At 44.4% G+C, this 25,789-nt stretch overlaps 1 protein-coding gene across 1 annotated transcript in view; it reads left to right on the forward strand.

Moving 5' to 3' along the window:
- Nucleotides 1–25,789, forward strand: part of CNGA3 (cyclic nucleotide gated channel subunit alpha 3) — a 48,519-nt gene that overhangs the window by 6,241 nt on the left and 16,489 nt on the right. The window contains exons 2-4 of the mRNA XM_035001731.1: nt 13,239–13,360; nt 21,312–21,422; nt 23,669–23,848. Coding sequence (XP_034857622.1) covers nt 13,275–13,360; nt 21,312–21,422; nt 23,669–23,848 — 377 coding nt within the window. The 5' untranslated portion in view covers nt 13,239–13,274. The remainder of the gene's footprint in view (nt 1–13,238; nt 13,361–21,311; nt 21,423–23,668; nt 23,849–25,789) is intronic.

Raw genomic sequence — 25,789 nt, forward strand, 5'->3', positions numbered from 1 at the left:
CCAAAGGGGCACCTGCACCCCCATGTTTATAGCAGCAATGTCCACAATAGCCAAACTATGGAAAGTGCCCAGATGTCCATTGACAGAGGGATGGATAAAGAAGGTGTAATATATATATATACACACACACACACACACACACACACACACACACACACACTGGAATGTTACTCAACCATCAAAAAGGATGAAATCTTACCATTTACATTGACGTGGATGGAACTGGAGGGTATTACGCTGAGTGAAATAAGTCAATCAGAGAGAGAAAATTATATAGTTTTACTCATGTGGAATTAAAGGAACAAAACAGAGGATCATAGGGGAAGGGAAGGAAAACTCAATGGGAAGAAATCAGAGAGGGAGACAAACCATGAGAGACTCTTAACTATAGGAAATAAACTGAGGGTTGCTGGAAGGGAGATGGGTGGGGGGATGGGGTAATTGGGTGATGGGCATTAAGGAGGGCATGTGATGTGATGAGCACTGGATATTGTATGCAACTGATGATTTATTGAGCTCTACATCTGAAACTAATGATGTACTATATGTTGTCTAATTGAATTTAAATTTAAAAAATGAATAAATAAAAGAAGTTTTGATATTAGATTTAACATGACTTCCTTAGATGTAATTCAAATGCCATAAGTCATCCATTTAAAGTATCCATTTCAGCACTTTTTAGTAATATTTACAGTTGTGCCGTCATCACCACAACATAATTTTAAAACTTTCAACACCACTAAAAGAAACCCTGTAGGTATTAGCTGTGACTCTTTTTTCTGGCCACCCCCCACCTGAACCCTTTCCCCCAGCAACCACTAATCTACTTTCTCTCTCAATGGATTTGCCTATTCCGGACATTTTACATAAATGGAATCATACAACATGTGGCTTTTTGCATCTTGCTTCTTCCACTTAGCATGATGTTTCCAAAGTTCATCCATGTTGTAGCACGAGTCAGTATTTTATTCATTTTCATTGCCAAATAACATTTTACTATGTAGATATACCACATTTTGTTTATTCAGTTATCAGCTAATGGACATTTAGGTTGTTTCCCCTTTTTGGCTATTACAAATAATGCTGCTATGAATATTCATGTACAAGTTGTTATGTAGATGTATATTTTCATTTCTCTTAGGTATATACTCAAGAGCAAAATTGCTGGGTCATATGACAACTATGTTTAGCATTTTGAGGAACTGCCCAACTGTCTTCCAATATGGCAGCACCATTTACATTCCTACCAGTAGTGTGTGAGGTTTCCAGTTTCTCCATATCCTTGCCAACACTTGTTATTAACTATATTTTTATTATAGCCATTGTAGTTGTTATCCAGTGGTATTTCATCATGATTTTGATTTGCATTTCCCCATGACTAAATATGCTTATATTCATGTGCTTGTTGACTACTTATATATCTTCTTCAGAGACAGGTCTATTCAAATCCTTTGTCCACTATTTAATTGGGTTGTCTTTTCATTATTGAGTTGTAACTGTTCTTTATACATTCTGGATACAAGACTCTTACCAATATGTGATATAAAAATATTTTCTCCCATTCTGTGGGTTGCCTTTTTACTTTCTTGATAGTGTTGTTTGGTGCAGAGACTTTTTATTTTGATGAAGTAATCTATTTTTTTCTCTTTTAATTTATGTTTTTGGTGTCATATCTAAGAAACCATTGCCTAACCCAAGGCCATAAAGATTTACTCCTGTGCTTTCTTCTAGGAATCCTGTAGTTTTAGCCCTTTCACGTAAGTCTATGATCCATTTTGAGTTCCTGTTTGTATAGGTGTATAATATTGTGCATGTGGATATTCAGTTTTCCTAGTAACATTTGTTGAGAAGACTATTTATTCTTTCTTCCATTAAATTATCTTGTTATCCTTGTCAAAAATTAATTGATCATAAAGGTGGGTGTTTATTTCTGGACTCTGAATTCTATTCCATTAATCTGTATACCTATCCTTATGCCAGTAGCACACCATCTTGATTACTTGAACTTTGTAGTAAGATTTTGAAATCAGAAAGTGTGAGTTCTCCAACTTTGTTTTTGTTTTTCAAGATTTCAAGATTGTTTGGGCTATTTGGGGCTCCTTGAATTTCCATGTAAATTTGTCAATTTCTGCAAAATTTCCAGCAGGGATTTTGATAAGGATTGCATTGAATCTGTAGATAATTTGAGGAGTATTGCCATACTAATAATATTAATCCTTCCACTCTATGAGCAGGAAATATCTTTCCATTTGTTTATATCTTCAATTTCTTTCAACAATGTCTTATAGTTTTCAGTGTACAAATCTTCAGTTTCCTTGGTTAAATTTCCTAGTGTTTAATTCTCTTTTGCTGCTGTTAAAAATGGGATTGTTTTCTTAATTTCATTTTCTTATTATTCACTGCTAGCATATAGAAATAAAATTGATTTCTATAAGCTGATCTTTTATCCTGCCATACCACTAAACTCATTTATTAGTTCTAATAGTTTTTTAGTGGATTCCTTAAGATTTCTTATATTCTAGATCATGTCATCTGCAAATAGAGATAGTTTTACTTTTTCTTTTCCAATCTGGATGCTTTTGTTTTTCTTGTCTAATTGCCCTGGCTAAAAGTACAATGTTGCATGAAGGTGATAAGAGTGAATATCTTTGTCTTGTTCCTGATCTTAGGAGAAAGCGTTCAGTCTTTCACCATTAAGTATGATATTAGCTGTGGTTTTGTCATAGATGCCCTTTATCAGTTTAAGGAATTTCTATTCTTATTTTGTTGATTGTTTTTATCGTGAAAACATGTTGGATTTTGTCATATGATTTTCTTGTGTCTATTGCATTCATCATATGGCTTTTGCCATTTACTTAATATTTTTTAATTAATATGATGTATTACCTTAATTGATTTTGGATGTTAAATCAAGTTTGCATTCTTGGGAAGGATCAATGCATCATAATGTAATTTTCAAAGTGCCCTCTCATGTAAGTTCTGATACTTAAATTGTTTGTCTCTTTTTAATTTTATTTATTTACTTGAGAGAGAGAGCACAAGGGAGAGAGAATAAGTGGGGGAGAGGGGCAGAGGGAGAGGGAGAAGCAGACTCTGCACTGAGCAGGGAGCCCAACGTAGGGTTCGATCCCAGGACCCCGGGACCATGACCTGAGCTGAAGGAAGACACTTAACCAACTGGGCCACCCAGGTGCCCCTCAAGTTGTTTTTATTTATATTGTACCATGTCCAGAGAATTTTAACATTATATAGCTTTTTCCTTTCTGTTTTTGAAACTCTGGAATATTTTTGTTTCTTCCAGTAGGATCACATTCACACACAAACTATGAGAGGACTGTCAGGCACAATATTTGCACTCTACAGTTTTGTTCCATCATGAAAATCTTGGAATGGAAGGACCTTTAATAATCAACTGAGCCTGGGACGCCTGGGTGGCTCAGTTGGTTAAGTGACTGCCTTCGGCTCAGGTCATGATCCTGGAGTCCCAGGATCGAGTCCCGCATTGGGCTCCCTGCTCGGCAGGGAGTCTGCTTCTCTCTCTAACCCTCCCCTCTCTCATGTACTCTCGCTCTCTCAAATAAATAAATAAATCTTTAAAAAAAAAAATCAACTGAGCCTTGGTTTTCAGCTCTGTTCCACAGAGTTCCCTAAGGTGTTCTGTGCACATTTTAAGGTTTTTTAATGTACTTTTTCCAAATTTTAATATACTGGACACCATGGTGTCCCACTGATTTTTTTGTAACTGAAGTATAGTTGATACACAATGTTACCTTAGTTTCTGGTGTACAGCATAGTGATTTGACAACTTTATACATTGTGCTATGCTCACCACAAGTGTCATGCCATCTGTCACCATACTACACTATTATAGTACCATTGACTATATTCTCTATGCTTTACCTTTTATCCCCATGACTTATTCGTTCCATAACTGGAAGCCTGTATCTCCCAATCCCCTTCACCCGTTTTGCTTCCCACCACAACCATCAGATTTTCTCTGTTTTTATGGGGTTTTTTTCTTAATTTGTTTGTTTTTGATTCCACATATAAGTGAAATCATATGGTATTTGTCTCTCTCCATCTTATTTCATTTAGCATAATACCCTCTAGGTCCATCCATGTTGTCACATATGGCAAGATCTCTCTTTTTTTTTTTTTAAAGATTTTATTTATTTATTTGAGACAGAGAGAATGAGAGACAGAGAGCATGAGAGGGAGAAGGGTCAGAGGGAGAAGCAGACTCCCTGCCAAGCAGGGAGCCCAATGCGGGACTCGATCCCGGGACTCCAGGATCATGACCTGAGCCGAAGGCAGTCGCTTAACCAACTGAGCCACTCAGGCGCCCGATCTCTCTTTTTTTTTAATGGCTGAGTATCTATTGATGGATACTTAGGTTGCTTTTGTATCTTAGCCATTGTAAATAATGCTGCAATAAACATAAGGGTGCACATATCTTTTTTAATTAGTATTTCCACTTTAGGGAGGGGGTAAATACCCACTAATTATCTTTTTTTTTTAATTTTATTATGTTAGTCACCATACAATACATCATTAGTTTTTGATGTAGTGATCCACGACCCATTGTTTTCATATAACACCCAGTGCTCCATGCAGTACGTGCCCTCCTTAATACCCATCACCAGGCTAACCCATCCCCCCTCCCCTTTCCCCTCTAAAACCCTCTTTGTTTCTCAGGTCCATAGTCTCTCATGGTTCATCTCTCCCTCCAATTCCCCCTGCCCATTTTTCCCTTCCTTCTCCTAATGTCCTCCATGCTATTCCTTATGTTCCACAAATAGTGAAACCATATGATAATTGACTTTCTCTGCTTGACTTATTTCACTTAGCATAATCTCCTCCAGTCCCATCCATGTTGATGTAAAAGTTGGGTATTCATCTTTTCTGATGGCTGAGTAATATTCCACTGTATATATGGACCACATCTTCTTTATCCATTCATCTGCTGAAGGGCATCTCGGCTCTTTCCACAGTTTGGCTATTGCGGACATTGCTGCTATGAACATTGGGGTGCATATGGCCCTTCTTTTCACTACATCTGTGTCTTTGGGGTAGATACCCAGTAGTTCAATTGCTGGGTCATAGGGTAGCTCTATTTTTAAATTTTTGAGGAACCTCCACACTGTTTTCCAAAGCGGCTGTACCAACTTGCATTCCCACCAACAGTGTAAGAGGGTTCCCCTTTCTCCACAACCTCTCCAACATTTTTTGTTTCTTTCCCTGTCCATTTTTGCCATTCTAACTGGTGTAAGGTGGTATCTCAGTGTGGTTTTGATTTGGATTTCCCTGATGGCTAATGACGATGAACATTTTTTCATGTGTCTGTTAGCCATTTGTATGTCTTCTTCGGAGAAGTGTCTGTTCATCTCCTCTGCCCACTTTTTGACTTGATTATTTGTTTTTTGGGTGTTGAGTTTGAGAAGTTCTTTATAGATTTTGGATACCAGCCCTTTATCTTAGTGTCCTTTGCAAATATCTTCTCCCATTCTGTGGGTTGCCTCTTAGTTTTGTTGACTGTTTCCTTTGCTGTGCAGAAGCTTTTTATCTTGATGAAGTCTCAAAAGTTCATTTTTGCTTTTGTTTCACTTGCGTTTGGAGATGTATCTTGAAAGAAGTTGCTGTGGCTGATGTCAGAGAGGTTACTGCCTATGTTCTCCTCTAGGATTTTGATGGATTCCTGTCTCACATTGAGGTCTTTCATCCACTTTGAGTTTATCTTTGTGAATGGTGTTAGAGAATGGTCGAGTTTCATTCTTCTGCATGTGGCTGTCCAATTTTCCCAGCACCATTTATTGAAGAGACTGTCTTTTTTCCATTGCATGTTTTTTCCTGCTTTGTCAAAGATTATTTGACCATAGAGTTGAGGGTCCATATCTGGGTTCTCTATTCTGTTCCATTGGTCTGTACCCACTAATTATCTTTATAAATGTTTTCAAATACATTTAAATAAAATACTACAAGTAAATGTTTTATTTGTTGGGTTTCTGTGGAATATTTCATTTGCAATAAGTCCATGTCCACCATTGGATAGAGAAACCAAAATGCTAGGTCACTTGCCCAAATTGGAGGCTGAGCTAAGAAGAGAATCCAGTTTTCCCTTCTCTCAGTACAGTGCCCTTGGCCACCTATATTGTCTTTACAATGCCATTTATCTCAAACAAAAGACTAGTGTCTTCCCCTTACAACAGCCTAGGACTGCTTGAAAACACACAGCCTTCATCATTGCCTATAGTAATGTCTGTTCTATTCCTTGTGTTTGTTCTGTGGGCTGGTTCACAGCTCTCAGAGTGATTAAGTGGCTTAGCATTGGATAGTTTCCTTCATCCTGCAGTTTCCAGATGGGATAGGGGAAGAAGGGAAAGGCAATTTGAAGTGTGCTTTAGAAAGAGTTCCAAGGTACATAGACTGTGTGGGAGTTATTGACTTATCTTTGGAGTTTAGTTTGACAAAGCAAGGCTGTCCAACCTCACATTTACTGAGAATTTCCTGAGTGCTTTTGCTTAGAGAGATGCTGAGAAAGTTGAGTTGTAGAGAACAGAAATGGATGAAACCCAGAGAGATATTACTTCTGAGAAGATTGTAGACCAAGTGGTAAAAGTCATCTGTCTCAGCTGGAGAAAATAAAGGTCTGCACCCAGTGTGCCCTGTGGGGCTCTCCTCTGATTGGGGTTTCAGTTTTTTTGGCACGGCTTTGTGTCTAGACTTGGTGCCTCACTAATGGAAACTGCCAGCCTCTGGCTGCATAAGAGTCATAACCAAAGGCAATGATAATTCAGAAAGTCCTCCAATGGGCCAGAAGAGTATGCATCTTGGGCTCTTGGCACCTCTTTATTGTCTCAGCTACATTTAGGGATTGGAAAATGATGTTTCAAATGACAAATTGAACCAGACTGGTTTTCACGTTTAAGCCATAATAAAAAAGGACAGAGCATGGACAATATTTTTTTAGTATAAAGAGCTAGTCATCATAAGTAGGAACAAAGATTTTTTTTTCAGAAGCACATTTTAGTTTAGAAGAAAGAGATTTACATGTTTTGACCTCCTTTGTTGCTTACTTGCTCTCTCCCTTATAAAGTTCCATCCATTTTTAAGTAAGATAGAAATGTTCAGTCTGACTCATTCATGGAGCATGGTGAGAATCAATTTATTGATACACATTTAAAGTTATTAGAACAGTACCAGGCAGGGCACCTGGGTGGCTCAGTTGGTTGGGCGACTGCCTTCGGCTCAGGTCATGATCCTGGAGTCCCGGGATCGAGTCCCGCATCGGGCTCCCCCTGCTCGGCGGGGAGTCTGCTTCTCCCTCTGACCCTCCTCCCTCTCATGCTCTCTGTCTCTCATTCTCTCTGTCTCAAATAAATAAATAAAATCTTAAAAAAAAAAAAAAAAGAACAGTACCAGGCAGAGAGTAAATGCTCAGTAAATATACTGTTGTTATTATTAGTGTCATCATTGCAATTACTCACCTGTTCCTCATCCATTTATGCCACCCTCTTTTTATTACCCACCATGTGTATATATGCTAGTGTTTAGGAGGATATTTTTTAAGTAAAAGGAAACAGTTCTTGCCTTCAAATCTTTTGGAGTTAATAAAGGAATGGGAAAAGTATGAGAAAAACTGGAGTGCAGGTGAGCTGTGTTAGATTCCTGGCCTACTTAGGTGTGTAAGCCAAAAGCAATGGAGAAAGTTAAAGATATGCACCAGAATACAGAAGTCACAATCAAATCCTCAAAGGTGCACAGCACAATGCCTAACACATGGTAAATGTTGAATAATGTCAAATAAATATTGTGATCGCCACTCATCTGAGAAGCCTCCTCGGACCTCTGTGGTCCCTGAGGCAGAATTAGTGCCTTCCTCCTTCCCCATTGCTCCCCACCATGCCTCTACCTCTATTTCAGCACCTCTGTATCCTACCCCCCACTTCCATTCCTGTTTCCCCCATACAGTTTTGTGCTTTCAAAGACAGAGACCTAGCTTCTTCATCTTCATAATTTTCGGGGCCAGGCATGATGCCTGGGATGTGGGAGTCGATAAGTGTGTTTGGGGGTGGGGGGTAGGGGGAGAAAACATGCTGGGTTTAGTAATGCTGTAAAAAAAATGGGAATTGTCTGAAATGATGTGTTGTTAGTTCCCCAGTCAAGTCCTAGAAAACTCACATTCATTTGAGACATGTTCACAAACCACTCTTAGATTCACGCCTAGGATCCACTTTGAGGTCACCCTGGTAGTTGGCAGGATACATCTTCTTCCTGTGCTTGAAAATTAAAATTATATTTGTGCATTTATAATCTCCTGCAGTGGGTGTGATAAACAAAACAAACCACTACGTGGACTTCAGGGTCAGACAGCATCACTATTACCTCTTGGGGCTCCTGAGGATTAATGAGTAATGGATATGCAGGTGCCTCACACTCAGGGGGCCCTGGCTGGATGGCAGGTTTCATTTTCAACAGCCGCCTCAGGATCATTGACTGTAATTTCGTGATCTCATTTGTGAGTTCTCCCAGAGTTTGTCTGGGCTAGGAAATGTGAAAATTCATAGGGCAGTTGGGGAATCACTTAGGATGTCAGGACTTAAAAATTGGTAAATAAGAGGAAAGGATTGTTTATCCTGACTTTCCTGTATGAACGGTACCACTGAAGAGCCAAATCATAAGTAAAGTTTTCTTTAAGACTATGTTAGCTAATTGGTAGAGAAGAAATGATAGAATATCACCAATTTGCAACTTGTAATGAAATGATAGGTCCAGGCAATGATCATCAATGGCTGCTAAAATCACCCGAAGAAATATTCTTGAAAAAAAAATTGAACCCAAGTTTGACCAAACCTCTGAGTACAACTGCTAACTTACAGAAAACATTGTCAATTTGGAATTGGCAAAAATCCATACTATAGGAAACTCTGGAGTACAATTATGTTTCTTCCACAAAGAGAAAGAAGAGAAATGCATCCAAAACCTTAGATTAGGGGCACCTGAGTGGCTCAGTCAGTTAAGCGTCTGACTCTTGGTTTCAGCTCAGGTCATGATCTCATGGGTTGTGAGATCAAGCCCCACACCACTGGGCTCCGTGCTCAGATTGGGATGGGGGGGCTCTTGAAGATTCTCTCCCTCTGCCCTCTTCTCCCAACCCTGCACACACAAGCACTCCTCTCTCTCTCTCTAAAATAAATCAATCTTTAAGAAAAACACTTTAGATTAAAAAATGCAAATCAGCCAATCAGAATATGGGGACCTGGTTTGGATCCTGATTTTTAAAGTAATTTTTTAAGAAATACAATTATTATGATGTTTATGAACAATTGGGAAAAAAAGATCTTCTGACTTACCTTAAACTAACAGTTCCCTTTAATCACACACATTTTGCCCTGTTCTACCCATCAGGGGCCCAGGTCAGGAGTACATGTAACCCACCTACCATTTGTCTAAATATCTAAAAAAATATTCTCTTAGCTGAGGTAATCACCTCCTCACACACACACACACACACACACAAAATCCCAAACCTGGAACTTTGGACAAAAGCCTGCAGGCAGGCAGTTTATTTGGGGGGTGATTCCAAGGAAGAGACATGGGGGTCTTAGAAGAGAAAACAAGGCAAGAAGGGAAAACCACCCCAAGTGTATATTATCAAACTGATCACCACTCTGGGCAACTGGCTTGATCCTTCTAGGGCTTCTCCAAAGAGCCATGTAGAGTACCATTGAATTACCCTCCTGAGGAATAGAAGATGGGAACATTTACTGCTGATTCCTGAGTTCTGGAAGTCAAAGTTGCCCAAGGGGGAGTTACCTCTCTAGCCCTTCTAGTTTTGTACATGTGTCAGAATGGCATAAGCATCCTAGCATATGTTCTCTGGGGGAAGCAGGGAAGCCCCCAGGAAGGAAGGGGAGCAGTCCACAGTGTAGCTGAGGCAAGGTGCTACTGGGTCACCGCACAGGCAACTGGTTGCCATAGCAATAGCTAGACTGAAAGATGGGCAGGAAGGATGTGAGGTAGAGAGCTGGAGATGACTGTGACAGAGATCAAGCTAATACACTGTCAAATCAAACATGCCCTATCCTCTTACATTGACAAATCACTTTTGCAATGACTGGAAGGCCAGATTCAAATAGAGACTTCTCAGGCTCCTTTGAGTTCAGCCTCAGAATATGGTGGCATGGGAAGATTTGATCTCTGGTTCCCTATCCATGCCTGCCTCCTTCTCTGCTCAGTTCAGGTCTACCTCAGGTCACAAGGGGTCTTTCACACACACGTGTGGACACCCCACAGCTCTGAGCTCTATTCACCCCTCCCTCCAAACAGCTGCTCCTTGGCCACCTAGAGCTCTAGGGGAGTGCACACTGATGCCCTTCTCAGGAAAATAGACCTGGTAAGAGACCCAGGCAGGCCCTAGAACCAGTCCAGAGCCTCCTGAGCACAGAATTTGGGAGTCTTGGGCACCCAGAGCATGATCTAGAGCAGGAGGCAAGTCCGCTTGGCCTCATATTCTGTGGCTGGAAGAGAGTCAGAGTAGAGTCCTTTAAAGCCTGGGGTCCCAGGCAGGGACCCCTCCTGCTCAGGCCAAAAGGCAATGCCCATTCTTTGCCACCCACTAACTTTACACTATCAGGTCTTGGAGTCAGACAGAACTTTGTCAATCCTGGCTTAGGCTCTAAGCAACATTACAGAAATTACGTACCTCTTCAGCTTCTTCACTTGTAAAAGGGCAGGAAAGGGGAGGCTATTTGAGGGTTAAAGGAGCAGTATTACATGAACACCTACCCTGTTTCTGGCATACAGTAACCCTCCATAGCTGGCAGGTCTGTGAGGGCCCAGAAGTATTGCCTCCATACAATAGGATCTAAGGCCAGGGTTTGTGCAGCTGAGGCGGGCTGAAGGAAGGGACCCAGGCTGGAGGCAATGAACTTTCTCTGGTGCAACTTTCCTGGAAATGTATAAAAAAGAATAATTTGATAGATTTTCTGCAGAGTCCTAAAGCTTTTTTAAGACTTGCTCTAGATCCCACTGGACTGTAAGCTCCCTGAGGACAGAGATGCATATCCTTCTCTGTAAAACCCTAGCTCTTTGCATATTGTCTCACACATAGTAAGTGCTTAATAAAAAAGCACTGGGTGAATGATTTCAAATTGGGCTTATTTCCTTTAGTGGAAGACATTTATTTCCTATGTTGGCTCTAAGGTTTCCATAGACATCTCAAACTGGAAGCATTCTCTTTCTCAAACCTGCTTCTTCCCCTAGTTCCCTGCCTCAGTGTGCAGAACCATCAATGCCCCAGACCAGCAGTCATGCATCATGCTCAGTACTGCCCTCCTCATCACCCTATAATTTATACCTGATTAATTACCATGTCCCAGTGATTATATCTATTTAGTAGCTTTTTAATTTATCTCATTCATTACCACAAACCTAGTTCAGGCAACTATCCTCTCTCTCTTGAGATACTGCAGCATTTAGCCACTCACCTCACACCAACTCATGTTCCCTGAATATGTCCTCCTCAATGCAGCCAGAATGGCCTTTACACATTGGACCACATCCCTGCTGGGCTCAGGGTAAAGCCCAAGGTCCTTAACATGGCCTGCAGGACGCTCTGGTATCCATCATCTGCCCTACTAGACTATAAGATCCTTGAAAACGGTCTTTATCTTATATTTCTTTTAGCTCCTGTGATCAGCCAGAAACTCACTGTTACATAAATGAGTAAAGTTTTTAAGATCAAAACAGTTTTTGATCTATTGAGAAAAGTATAAAATTTAAACCATAGACTTAAATTATCAAACATCAGAGATGAACCAAAACCTATGAGCAAACAACTGCCCCTGAGTAAACTCACGGTGGGTTGGCCGTGGTGAGCAGGAACTACATCCAGGCTTTGGTGCAGTATTCTAGGCTCCTTGCACTCTCCTTCCTTTGGATATGGAATTAATTTAGTCTTGGAGTGAGTCACTGGACTATTTCTAGAAATCACCATCTTTCTCTAGAGTGGTCTCTACTGACATCTGACATACTTAAGCTATGTGACTGCTCGAGAGAGCCTGTGTTTGTCTGTTTAAGAGAAACTGTCCTCAGGGATTCATCTTCTGCCTGGAAGGTTTTGATCAAGGATGAGGGAACTGGCCAATCTTTGTGTTCATCACACCAGCCCTGTGCTCACATCAACTTTCTTTTCTCATCAGTCATAGGGGCACCTTCCAATGTTAGCTGAAGGTAGAGTATTCATGGTCTGATTTCTAGCACCAGGATCATGCCATCAACAGGTTTTACCTATTTCTTTGCTTGAACAAAATGCTTAACATCTCTGAATCTCAATTTAGTCATCTTTAAGTGGGGGTAAAAACTGTAAATATCTGATGAGGTTATTATGAGGATTAAATGAGATGCAGTGTGTTTTGAGTATAATATCACATTGTAAAGGTTTTATGAATGTCAAGTATTGTTTGTTTTTTTAATGCTTTGATTTAAAATGGGATTTGGGGGAGCTACTAAAACATGTGAAAAATTATAAGATAAAAATAAGTAAATGAGAAAACCAGAGTGAAGAGGAACATCACATCATTCCACAGAATCATGAGGATTTTAGCTTTCTTATATCAAATACCAACTTGGCCAATCATTCATTTATTGGCTGGATCAGCATTTAACTTTGAGCAGCTCTTCGGTATGGAGTGAAAGACCTTGCTTGTGCTTCAGTCTGGGAAGAAGAACCCAAAGATACCCAACTAAAACACGAGAGGGAGTCAAACTATAAGAGACTCTTAATCTCAGGAAACAAACTGAGGGTTGCTGGAGTGGAGGGGGGTGGGAGGGATGGGGTGGTTGGGTGATGAACACTGGGGAGGGTATGTGCTTTGGTGAGCATGAACTGTGTAAGACTGATGAATCACAGACCTGTACCCCTGAAACAAATAATACATTATATGTTTATATATATATATTTAATCTATAAAATGGGGATAATAGCATCTGCCCCATAGGGATGCTGTGAGGATTAAATGGTCTTTGTAAAATGCTTAGAATGATGCCTGGCACATAGTATTTACTCAATAAAAGTTACCTATTATTAAAAAAAAACACAGTGTAGCTGGAACTATGGGAGAAATGGAAGAGGATATGTCTGCCAGGGCTTGCCTGGAGAAATAACCCTTACCTACAATGAGCTGGGTTTGCAGGTACTTCCCCATCCTGATGTGATCTGCTTTGTGTTCACATTTCAGCAACCACCCTGAGGCTGAACGTGACAAAGCAAGAAGATGGCCAAGATTAACACCCAGTTCTCCCACCCTGCAGTAAGGACCACAGACAGAGATCTTGACCACGTTGAAAACGGCCTCAGCAGGTAAGATGGGCTTTCCATTTTATGCCCGTAAAATGAGTTGTTCCCATAGCTGATCTAGACTGTGGGGTAAAGAATGCCTTAGCCTGTGGCCAACCACAGGTTGAAGGGTGCGGGCTATTCATAGAGCTCCTTCTGACTTCATTTATTTCATCTCACTTAAGCCTCACAACCCACTGAAGTCGTTTTTATTCTCATTTTAGAGAGGTGGAAAATGAGGCTCAAAACATTATGTAACTTCTAGAAGGTAACAAAATGAAGATTCAAATACAGCAAATTAAATTAAATTTACTGTAAAAACTTCTCCAAACTGCCATACTTTCCCAGGTACACATCAGACATTTATTGGACTACAGAGTCCAATAAATGCACCAGCCATTGTCCTGGGCTCTAGGGATGTAGTATGAATCAGCTCTGTCCCTCACTTCCAGTGGAAGGTCAGGATTCATACTGTGCTCATGGTCTGCAAAGAGTGGGCTGTGCCTTGCCAGTGAAGCCAGTTGCCCCATCAATGACATCCCCACACAGGCAGCCATAAGGAAATCTGGACCTTGAATTCTACTTCTAGCTCTGTTCGTAGCTTACTAGTAGACTGGGGAAAAGCCACTTAATCTCCCATGCCTTTCTTCAACTGCAAAATGGAGCAGCATCATTTCCAAGCTCCTGGCACAATGGTGAGGAAGTGGGAGTGTACCTATTTGGTGCAAATGGACTTACATTTTTATGTTTCTTAAATTCTCAATGAATTGATTGAATTGAACCATGAGAAACTTTATTTCCACTGAAAACTTCTCCCTCCCATGATAACGGCATATTATCCAATGACCATAAACTGCAATGACAGTCCCTCAGTGCTCACATCCCTGGTATTGAGCCCTCATCCACCATTTATCCTCAGTTACTAGTGTATATCACTTCTTCTTTCAGATGCATATTTGTTTTTTTCTGTCCAGATTCTTGGTCCCACTCCTTAGCTAACTCAGCTCATGAGTGATGGACAACAATTTCCAAAGAGATTGAGTCCCTGTAACTACAAATTTATGTAGCCCTAGGACCCCACCTTTGGGGATTTCAGGCAAAGAGAGGAATATCTCAAAGCATTCCAACAGATATTTATTGCCTCCAACCATTTTAACATGGTGCTGGAGCCCCAGGGATTTTTGATATGACTCAGGGCCATCAGAAATTCTCATTCTACTCAAATTTCTCCCTCCTAACTGGCTTATTGTCAATACCAGTGTCCCACCACTGGGGACTTATTCCTTTAGGTTAAGTCATTGCCCCTAATTTAAAAGAAAAAAAAGAACACTTTTAGGACAGATATCTGCTATTAAAACTTTGGTATGCATGAATAGCTTCCTTTTCACATCTGTGCTAATAAACCTCTTGGGGCAGGGTGTTCAAAGAAGATTGGGGTGGAGGGGAGAACAGCTCCAAGCATGGGGCACAGCAATAAAGTGAAGCTCCCTGGGCAACACTGGGCTCCTGGGACCTTGGGCCCAATGGGAGAAGGACAGAAGCTGTTAGAATCAAGAATTTGAAGCAAAATGGACCTTTCCCCCACTGCTCCCTTTTGTCTCGAGTGGGACATCATCAGAGCCTCTCATGGACCTTCCAGACTCCCTGGGGCTGAGAACAACAAGGTCTTAGTCTGGCTCTTTACAGTTAGATACTCAAGAAAAGGCAGGCCCAGTTGGTGGGCTGGGGCTTCTGCCCAGAATGCCTGCTTGACCAGACACCACCATGGTCCATCTCTGCCTGATTTGTCCTGGCTCTGCCTCAGCCAGTGGCCTACAAGCCCAGCCTGAGACATGGGCTGTTGAAGAGAGCTCACCAGGTCTCCTGGAAGATGACCCTTTGCAAAATAAATTGCTAGCTCAATTTAAGCCACAGGGACCCCCGCGATGGGCCTCCAGCTTCCAAGAGACTCTGGGGGCTCATGCTGGGTTTATGCACACTCGGAGGGTTGGTCAGCCACAAAGTCAGGGGTTCTGAATTGATGCCCTTCGACAATGCTATTTACCATCTTCATGGATGGGAAGAAGCCCTCCACTCTCCCTCCTACCCCCCATCTCCTGACCAGGTGATGACTAACAGGCTCAGGGTCAGGCTGGCTGGGTTTGAACATTGGCTCTGCAACTGACCAGCTCTGAAAAGTTGTGCAACTGCTCCGGATTGCACTTTCCTCCTCTGCATAGTGGACTAGTACTGACCTCAGAGGGCTGTAGTGAGGTTAAAATAGGTGAATGCTTTCGGCACTGTCCCTGCTGTGGAGAAAGTGTTCAGTCAGTGCTCACTGTCAGTCTTGGAAATGAGTCTCCCTCCTGTGCGCCTTCCCTGGTGTCCCAGGCTGGAAGCCTTCTCCTCCTCTGACCTCAGATAGCTCCAGCTGTCCTGACATCTGGATCTGGCCATTTCCTGCCTGTGACCAAGTCATGCTTTCTCAGCCTGACCACTAGTCTGTTCTCACTGAGTCTCACTTGCGGCCTTGCCCCACCACTCCCATGGTAAAAGCTTGTTGACAGATTAATACAGAATCCCATGGAGACACTATGGAGATTTCAAAAAAGAGAGAAAAAGAGAGAGAAACATCATGAGACAGATGTTTGCTTTATCTTATGGAGGCAGGACTGGGTTAACAGATGGAAGTTTCTGGAATGGGTTCCTTGGCATTACTAAGGATTGAGCATGTGTGTTCAGGCTGGGGGATGGAACAGCCTTGGGCCAGAGGCCAGGTCCAGGCCCCTCCTCTGCTTCCCAGCACAGCCCAAAATCTGTCTAAATACAGACTAGTTTTCCCTATAAGATTCATTTGAACAGGAACTCTGGCTTGTACACACAAAATTTTTAAAGTTTCAAATCACTGTTTTAGGGGAGGAAATGGTGTTTGAATAAACCATAGATCCTTGCTTTAAAATTCAAATCCTGGGCGCCTGGGTGGCTCAGTTGGTTAAGCAACTGCCTTCGGCTCAGGTCATGATCCCAGGGTCCTGGGATCGAGTCCCACATCGGGCTCCCGGCTCAGCGGGGAGCCTGCTTCTCCCTCTGACCCTCTCCTCTCTCATGCTGTTTCTCTCTTGCTCGCTCTCCAATAAATAAATAAATAAAATCTTAAAAAAAAAATTTAAAATTCAAATCCTTTTAGGGGCACCTGGCTGGCTCAGTTGGTAAGCATGTGACTCTTGATCTCAGGGTCATGAGTTCGAGCCCCATTTTGGGTGTAGAGATTACTTAAATAAATAAACTTTTAAAAAATAATAAAAAACAAAATTAAAATCCTTTTAGAAAGCATAATGGAGAAGTAACTGTGAGGGTTTTTCCTTACATATTAATAATTTTTTGTCCTCAATGATATCAAGAAACTGTGCTAGTAGGAACCTGTGTGTCACTGTGACCTTTGCTGAATGCGCCCAGGAAGGAGGAGATATCACGTCCCCATCCCCTGAGACATCCCTGTCCCGAAATCTTTCACCAAATTAGCCAGATTTCAGTTTCTCCTTTTTTAAATCATTGGGATCACTTTCCTGGTGACAAACCATAAGGAAAGATGAAAACATTGCAGGAAGGAGCTCTGTGAAATGAAAACATTTCATTTGAACATGTTTTGTTCATTTGAACAAAAAAGTCAAAACGCTGGAAATACCAGAAATAAAACTGTCTTGAATTTTTCTTTTCTATTTAGATCTGCTTAGTTGACTTGATTATTTAAGAGCAGTCTGGCATATTTGAAGAGATAATGCAGTAGGGAAAGACTTCGGAATCTGCGACAGATTATTACCATGAGGACCGGGGGCACCTCAAATCTCAGATCAATCTCTTTGTGTAGCTATTTTAGGCGAGCTTTGGGGCACCGGGGTTTGTGTCCTACCGAAGAGAAGCCTTCTTCATGCTGCTCTCTGAGCAGAGCCCAAAGCAATTATCACCAAAGAACACCATTTTCAGCCTGCTTCCCCAGGACCGAAGACAAAAATGCACTCACTTCAGTTCCCTGGTCACATGTGGCCAATGGCAGTGCCTGTGGGTCAGTCAAGTTCCTCAGGGCTGGAGAGGAGGAAAATAAAACAAGGTATGATCGTCGCCACCCTTGCTCTCAAAGGTTTTGTTTACTCTTACGTCTCCAAAGTCACCAGAGGAAGACATCAGGTGCTCCGCAAAGTGCAAAGCTGACGACAAGTTGCCATTCTGATGAGCACCCCTGTCTCCTCCCAGGGACAGGGGAAACTTTTACCTCACAGACACGAAGTTCCTCTTTATAAGAAAACTTAGAAGATGAACATCACAAGTTGAAAATTACCTTCTCCTTCGAAAACAGCCACATCGTGTTGTGCTGGCTGCTCTTTTTCTTGCCAATCGCCAACTTCACCGAGCTCCTTCCTGCAAAGCTGTCATCACGCTGCCTACAGTCGGCGTCCACAAATGGGAGGGCAGCTTTGGGGTTGTTCTTGCCCCAGACCCCTCTGCCAGCTCCCGACAGGACAGGGCCTGGCCCCCCATCTCTCCTGCCTCTGTATTTCTCTGGGAGGTTCTGGATCCCCATTCTTCCATTGGTTGCCAGAAGTGGCTCCCTTTTTCTCAGTACCTGTGGGTCCTCGGGGACTCAAAGTGTCACCTCAGACATCTGGCTCTTCTCTCTTCCCATCTCCTCTTCCATCTGCTGGGTAAAATCAGTTTCTCTGAGGAATAACTAATTGGGTTGACTAAATACCCCCACTCATTGAACGAGGGTAGAGACTCGGGAGCTAGAAGACATCAGAGAACTTAAAGCATCAAAAAAACAAGTGGGAGAAGAAAGGCCCGCTTGGGTCCCTTGAACTTACTTCCTAGAAGGCTTTCCCTATTCTTCACAGCGAAATGTGCCTTTTCTGGACTTGGCTGTTTGAGCACTACTGAAGTCGATACAAAATCACCAATTTTTCCTTTAGTTCCTTTTTGAAGACTACAAAACTTTAGGGAAGGTAAGTGACCAGCCCACAGAACACCTAGCTAATAGGTGTTAGGGTGGGGATTTGGACCCAGGCCTCCTGGCTCCCCACTCTGCACCTGCCCTTCGAGCGAGTGTCCCAGACCCAGCCCCCACATGGGAGCCCTCACCGCTGCCAGGAGCAGGCCTGCTTTGGAATCTGAGGTGGGTTTTGCCCTCCTCACATACTCATCAGCTCTGATGTCATTGATTCTTTTGCTACTAATGCAAATAAATCTGTTCTCAGGATGTGTCCTCACGTAATTAACAGAAAGCAGACTGGGCAGAAATGCTGGGCCGGCTTCTTGGTGCCCAGAGCTCCCTGAGGAACTGCTGGTGGGGACAGAACACCTTTACCCTTGGGATTGCCTCCGGATCTTCCGGGCACACATGCCGTGATGGAGCTGCAGCCCAGCTGTCAGTTGCTGCACCCCTAACCCCACCACACACCAGCTGCTAGGATCCAGGGACTAGAGATATGGACTCACTCACTTTCATCCCACTCTCCCTCCTCTAGGAACTGCCCAGGGTGCCTTGGAATGCACATTCTATCCTCATAGTATACAGATTATTAGGAGGGCTAGGGGATCAGAGCTTCTGAACTGCAGCAGGCCCTCTGGCAGTGTTTCCCATGAGTCTAAAGATGAAAAACGTGGGTGGTCTTTTAGGGGTAAGAGGGAGAACTCAATTAGATGGTTTGAAAATAAAGAGCCATGCCCACATAGTATAGTCAGGTGGACCAGAGCCATGTCTCCGGTGGCATACCACAGGGCTCAGTCCTCAGCCATGTCCTATTAAACTTTTGCTTTAATCGGTGCCATATGTGAAAATACAGAGAGCAGCTTCATAGAGTGGAGGAGAGCAGGTTTTTTTTTTTTTAAGATTTTATTTATTTATTTATTTGACAGAGAGAGACACAGTGAGAGAGGGAACACAAGCAGGGGGTGTGGGAGAGGGAGAAGCAGGCTTCCCGTGGAGCAGGGAGCCCGATGTGGGACTCGATCCCAGGAGCCTGGGATCATGACCTGAGCCGAGGGCAGACGCTTAATGACTGAGCCACCCAGGGGCCCGAGAGCAGGCTTTGACATGGGATGGAATGACATTCAAATCTCGGCTTTGCCACTTGGCCGTATGATCTTGGGGAAGTTATTTAACCTCTCTGAACCTCAGTTTTCTCTCTTATGCGGTGGTTATGTGGATTAAATGATAAGATCTATATGGCTGGCATTTAGTAAACAGTTAATAAATGGCCTATGGTTTGTGCATTGCATGTGAACCAGATGGAGCTGGGAGGAAAAACTAGCATGGCACCACTGCATACCAAGGGTCCCAAAACATCAAGTGGCTCAGATAAATGGAAAGTCCAGAACTTACTTCAAACAAACCAATTATACATGCACAAGATAGGACCTTCTGGCTTAACAGCAGCCCATGTTATAAGACTTTGGGTTTTGGCTGATGGTAGTTGGTGATAGGGACACCAAAGGCCTATCACAAACCTATCACTCACAAACCTACAATGACCTCTGGCTTGGGGTCCAGTAACAACAGAGTGGTCTCAGTCTCCATGCCCAGCCAGGCAGGAATGCAGGAACCTGCTCACAGGAGCACGACCACGATGGGCAAGAGCCTTGAACCTGATGAGGTGTGGCTGGGTGAGCTGGGGGATTCCAGCCTGCAAAACCAGAAGGGGCACAGGTGTGAGAGCTGTCCCTTTGTGTCCCATCTACACAAAGGTGGTCATGGAGAAGATGAAGAGGCCTGCCTCTGTGTGGTTCCAGCACAAAAAAAGAAGTAGCCTTGGTCTGAGGAAGCTGAGGGACGGAAGAGCCCACTACGAAGATGGCCCAGGTGGGCCATGGGACGATAGTGAGCGCCCTGCAGCTGGAGATGGCATGGATGTTGTAGAAACAGAAGTCAGCAGATCTGCAGCTGGGATTCAGGACTCTGCCTTCCAATCCCTCACTGAGGAGAGAGAGAGCCTTTTCCTGACATTAATTGTTGCTTACTTCCTCAACTGTGTTGCCACCTGGTTAAGAAGGCTGATTAGGTTGCAATAGATCATGTGATGGAATTAATTTGTCCTGCCTGGGCTCTTCAAGACTCATAGAATGAAGTGTAAATCCCTAGGGGTCAATGCCTGGATGGCTTTTAATCAAGCTGATCAAATTTTTTAGCCCTAGGAGATTTTAAAAGACAGGGAACGAAAGGAAAATATGCCCAAACACATTGGTCTTATTCTGGGCAGTTCAACAAACACCAAAGCTCTGCTGATGTGACTGGTGCTCACATCGAGCCGTGGGCACCTGTCCTATTTGCGCTCATGCTCTTCACCCTGAATTGCACAGGTGAGGTCACTTGCCCAGCCCCCCACTGCAGGGGACAGAGGTTGGATTTGGCAAAAGGCCACAGTGGAAATGAATTTTCATGCGAAATCATTGTACAAATGCACGTGGAGGTCTAGGCCAATTCCATACGATATTCCAGGACACCCCTCTTAACCAAATACCAAATGGGCTCCTGGGAGGGCTGCCGGCCAAGCACACAAATACCTGCCCAGGTAGTGTGACTGTGGTGTACCCATAGTCCGGCCTTAGCAGATAGGATTTCAGTATGCAGAATGGTGTTTGAACCAGAATTCTTGTTCTGGGATTACTGTGCCAAAACAGCTGCTGTGGAACCCGATGGTGGGCCCTGGGACACCCTTGCCCGGTGCTCGGATGAGGACCGTGTGCTGCTGGCCTGCACCCTTAAGTCCATGGGCAGTGGCTGGACAAGCTACCTTCTGGGGTCAGGCTTGCTGTAAAAGAAAGGCCATGTTTATCCTAAAAGCTGGGATCTGCTGGATCCGGCTGGAGCACAGACTGACAGAGTGAAGACCAGTGCTGGCGGCTTTCCTCATTAAGCAGGACATCTGGCCAGCTCATCCCTGAGTGTGTCCAGGAGGGGATGAGCTTGAAATCAATTTAGCCTGCTGCATATTTGATTTCCTAGGGTCCACTCGCCGAGCGAGGAGACTTCGTCAGAACTGCAGCAGATCGCCATGGAGACCAGAGGACTGGCGGAGTCCAGGCAAAGCTCCTACACCAGCCAGGGCCCCGCCAGGTAACTGATCAGGCTCAGCGCTCTCCTTGGGAAGAGGGAAACCAAGGCAGGAGGAAGGTAGATGAGTCTCAGGAAGAAATGGGGGGGGTGGGGGACGGTGGTGGAGGTGGAGGTGGAGTTGAAGATTTGGAGAAGAAAATGGGCAGGAGAAGAGCAGTCAGAAATCTATCCCTGAGTACTGTCCTCTCAGATCAAGTGTTCGAGCTGAGAAAAACCTAAGAAAAACTGCTGTTATCTGGAATTGCTTTCATATAAAGTGATATTGAGGCACTTGCTCAAGTCTGGAAGAATTTAGAAAAAAGCCAACCAGGTAGGGTTCCAAAAAGAATTGAGAAACAAGACCAGGCAGCTGCAGGAGAGCACCGGTGGGACCTCAGTGGTGCGCAGATGGCCCTAGGGACACTGTCGCGATAGCCTCTGGCAGGCCCTCTTGGGTGCATAACTCACATCCTTGCAAAAGGATTTGAAAGATTACCCAGGCTCTGAGCTGACGACATCTGCACTTGGCTTCAAGAGCTGTGCCACCCTGAAGAAGTCATCTTACCTTTCCAGATCTCATCTGGAGATGCATCGAACAACGTGAGGCCGGCATCAGAGCCAAGTGATGACTCACGATAGGTGCTCAACAAACATAGGGCTTGTTATTTCCTTCCACCATTTTATTTTTTTAACCAATGCTGTAGTTTTATATAGACACATGTTCTACAGTTTTTGCTTAAGATTATTACAAAAATCAATTCCTCTAGTTATTTTTCATATTTTTCATTGCGGAGGAATATTTGTTTCACTAGCCCCTTATAGCTGGGCATTTCCATGATTTCCAGAGTTTTTGTCTTACTAATAAAATGCTGTCTTAAGGCTCACTGATTGCAAGGAAGAGGACACCTTCACACCAGCCCATATTGAAAGGCCTGGGGGCGGGCAGAGGCAGGAGGCTGGTGCAAGCTCAGACAGACCACCTCATGGGAAGGGAGCCAACGGGGCTCATGAGAGGTGAGCGGGGGAGGCACCTGCCCTCTCCCTCTCATTTTCTCCTGGCGTGTCATGATCTTTGTGATTTTTTTTCCCCCTGCATGTCTCCTCTGTTTCCAGCTTTCTCTGTTCACACATCAGCAGGCACAGGCTGAAAATGCCCTTTGCTATATACGATCTTGAGTGGAAACACCCAACCCCATCTTGGAGTGGTTTTTATTTCAGAGGCTTGAGTGATTCTCTGTGGGTGTCTTGTCCATTCCCGGGCCTGTGGGCTGAAGCTGGAGTGCGGAGCGTGACCTTGCTTCCAGCCCCTCGGCAGCGGGAGGGTGGGGGCGGGAGGAGTGTCCAGAGCAGAGAGGCTGGGCCACGCAGGCACCTCCGCGTCTGTCTGCAGCACCGGCTGTTAACATCTCTGTGTGTGGAATGTCTTCTTGCTTTAACTTACTCTCTTAGGCAAAGTTCCCAAGTGTGTGATTAGGGCCTAAGCACGCAACAGCCCATGACCTCGTTCTAGACTGCTCAGAACTTATTTGATTGAGAACAGTGGCATGCACCGTAGGTACCAAGTCAGGACAACCAGAAACTGAGAAGCAGAGGTCAGGCTCTCTTCTCATTCCCCTTGGAAGAGACAGGGAAGGCAGGAGGCAGGGCTGAGGGAAGGCTTCTCATGGAAAGCTGGAGCTAAGATGGGCTCTGGGGACATGGGCTGACCGGTCTCAGGTGCTTGCGGCCCCCGCAGGGTCTGGCTCCAGGAGATGGGTCAGCGCAACTTGCCAAGGAACTTGTGTACAAGCCTGGGGAGGAAACAAGAGTGTGTATAACAAACAATAAGACAAGGGTTAGGAAAAGAATCTAAGTTGTATCTGGGCACTTGTTCCTTTAAACCTTGTTCTAAATTTTATCACCATTTGCAGATTTGATTCTTTTCTATTCCTATGCTTACCAGTCATAACAAAGAGCTCTACAAAAGGAATGATAAGCAGAAAAGCTGCTAATAACCCATTTGAAGAATCATGCCTTTGGCAGAGTCCAAGTGTTAAAAGGACAAAGTTATAATGAAGACAATGCCCCTTATCTAGAAAGCTCTGTCCCAGATGGCAGGTTCTGGAGGAGAAGGGAATAAGGCCCCAGTGGAGTAGAGATGCACACCTGAGCCCAGGGCCCCCAGGACCCATGTCCTGCCAGTCATCTCTACTTCCGCCCCAGCCCTGGAAAAGAGGGCTTTCCGTCTCCTTCCTCTCTGCACTGGCTGCCTGTCCATGTCCTTCCAGGATGTCTCGCCTGATCATCTCACTGCGAGCCTGGACTACCAGGCACTTACACCATGAGGCCCAGAGAAGAGACTCCTTCCTGGAGCGTTTCCGTGGAGCTGAGCTCAAGGAGGTGTCCAGCCAAGAAAGCAATGCCCAGTCAGATGTGGGCAGCCAGGAGCCACCAGAGAGAGGGAGAAGGTAAGGAACCAAAGGGATGAGCCACCTGCACCAGGTGGGGGTGGGGCAGGAAGCATGCTTTGCTCCTGCAGCTTAGATCCACTGTGTGAGTGGCCTGGAGCATCAGCCTCGTGACCGGGGCCTTGAAGAAGGTGTCTGGGGTGGGGGAGTACTGCATGCTCTAACAGTCACTGCCCTGAGGGCAAGAAGGACTGCAGGAGAAGAAACCCTCTAACCAGGGTCCTCAGCCTCCTTTGATCCTGCACAGAGTTTCCACCCGCGCCCCCTGGAACTGATGCTCTCAAATGCATCTGGGGATGCTGGCCTCACCCATCTCTCTCCATCAAAGGACCCTCCTCCTAGATTGCACTGTGACCCACCTTACTAAAAACCAGGGACTTTAACCGATAAGCCTAGGGAGTACCTAAATGGTACCCACAGTTTTATGCATAGGTTTACATACAATCTTCTGGGAGGAAGGTCTGAAGGTTGGTCAGAATGTTCAAGAGGAGCCAGCCATATCCCAGATCAGGATAGGAACTATGGGGGTGGGGAGTGTAGGTGGGGTAGGGTGGGGCACGGGGAGAGTGTTGGCTTTTTGGTAGGAGAAGGGTCTGCAGAACAAGCGCTCTGAGTATCTTCATGCATGGCCCACCACCTGACTGGGGGCTGTGGCTGTTGTAGACATTTGAGAGAAATCTGCAGGTGCTGACTTACACCCCCCCATACACACATCCCACACACAGAGCTGCTGCCTCACCTCCTCTCTTGTTCTTGGGAAGTCTCCTCAGCCTGTGGTCAGCAGGGAGACCACTGGGCCACCACAGGTTGCATCCAGTGACACTGAGCAACAGAAGTCTCTTTAGGACCCTCTAGGCAGTCGGAGAGGAAGAGAGGTAAGATATGGAGGGGGAAGCTGATCACCTCTGAGCCTCTTAAACAGGAAGCCTCTTGCTCAGAATCTGCTTTCTGAAAAAGGGGGCTTAGAAAGATCTTTTGGCTGAATTCTCTAGGTAAGGCCAAGATTTATAAGATGGAAAGGTGAAAACAAGCATGGTTGTTGCAGAACAGGTGGTCCTTATATAATTGCTGGAGAAAATTCTTCGTGTTTTTGTGTCAAATGAGCAGAAGAAGGGCTCAGGTGTGAGTGGCTCAAACAGGCATCCAAGGGCCCCTGGGGAGGGAAGGTCATGCAGCCTCAGAGGAAGCAGGATGGATCTTCCAGGTGCTTCCATTTTGCTTCCATGTTTGTATGTGTTGTAGGCTTATTGTAGATTATGCAGTAGATTGCAAAATATACAAGCATATTTAAGATAAAATATGAGAGTTCAAGGAAATTTCTTGCTAGCAACCACTCTAGGAGAGGAACATTTAGTCTCCCTGCTGGGAAAGGCATGAGAATTGCTGGCTGAGATGCAAAGGCCTGGCATTTTGGGGCTCACGTTTTCACCTGGGCTTGGACCACAAACCCTCAGGCTTTCTGGGCTTGGGAAGGGACCACAGAGGGCCCGGGTGCTGGTGGGGATGTGTGCAGGGCCATCCCAGGTTCCCAGGGCCAGGCATCCTAGACCGAGAGGGGGCTCCATGACTATAAGGCCTGTGTGCTGTTGGCTGCTGAGCCAGAAAGGAAGGAGGGATGGCAGATAAGGAAGAAGAGAAGCCAGAGGAGGAGGAGGGGAGAGAGGTTTGCTACTGAGCCAGCCAGACTGCTTCAGTTCCTGGTGAGCAAGCAAAGACTTCTTTGCTAATGTGATCAAATTATCTTCTCTACAAATTTAGCCTAATGAAGATGAACATTGGCCTCTTTGTCTGTTTCCCAATGTCACCAGATGAGCAGAGGGTTGAGCTAGGACCCCATCAGGGTCAGGTCCCAACTGTACCTCAGACGCCTGGTCACTCACCTGAGGGTTCAGAGTGGGTAGGTGCATGTGATGGTGCAGGATGGTGGCTGATCAATCAGGG

The sequence above is a fragment of the Mirounga leonina genome, unplaced genomic scaffold (assembly GCF_011800145.1).
Source record: "Mirounga leonina isolate KUSES-001 unplaced genomic scaffold, KU_Mleo_1.0 Mir_125, whole genome shotgun sequence".
Lineage (NCBI taxonomy): Eukaryota > Metazoa > Chordata > Mammalia > Carnivora > Phocidae > Mirounga > Mirounga leonina.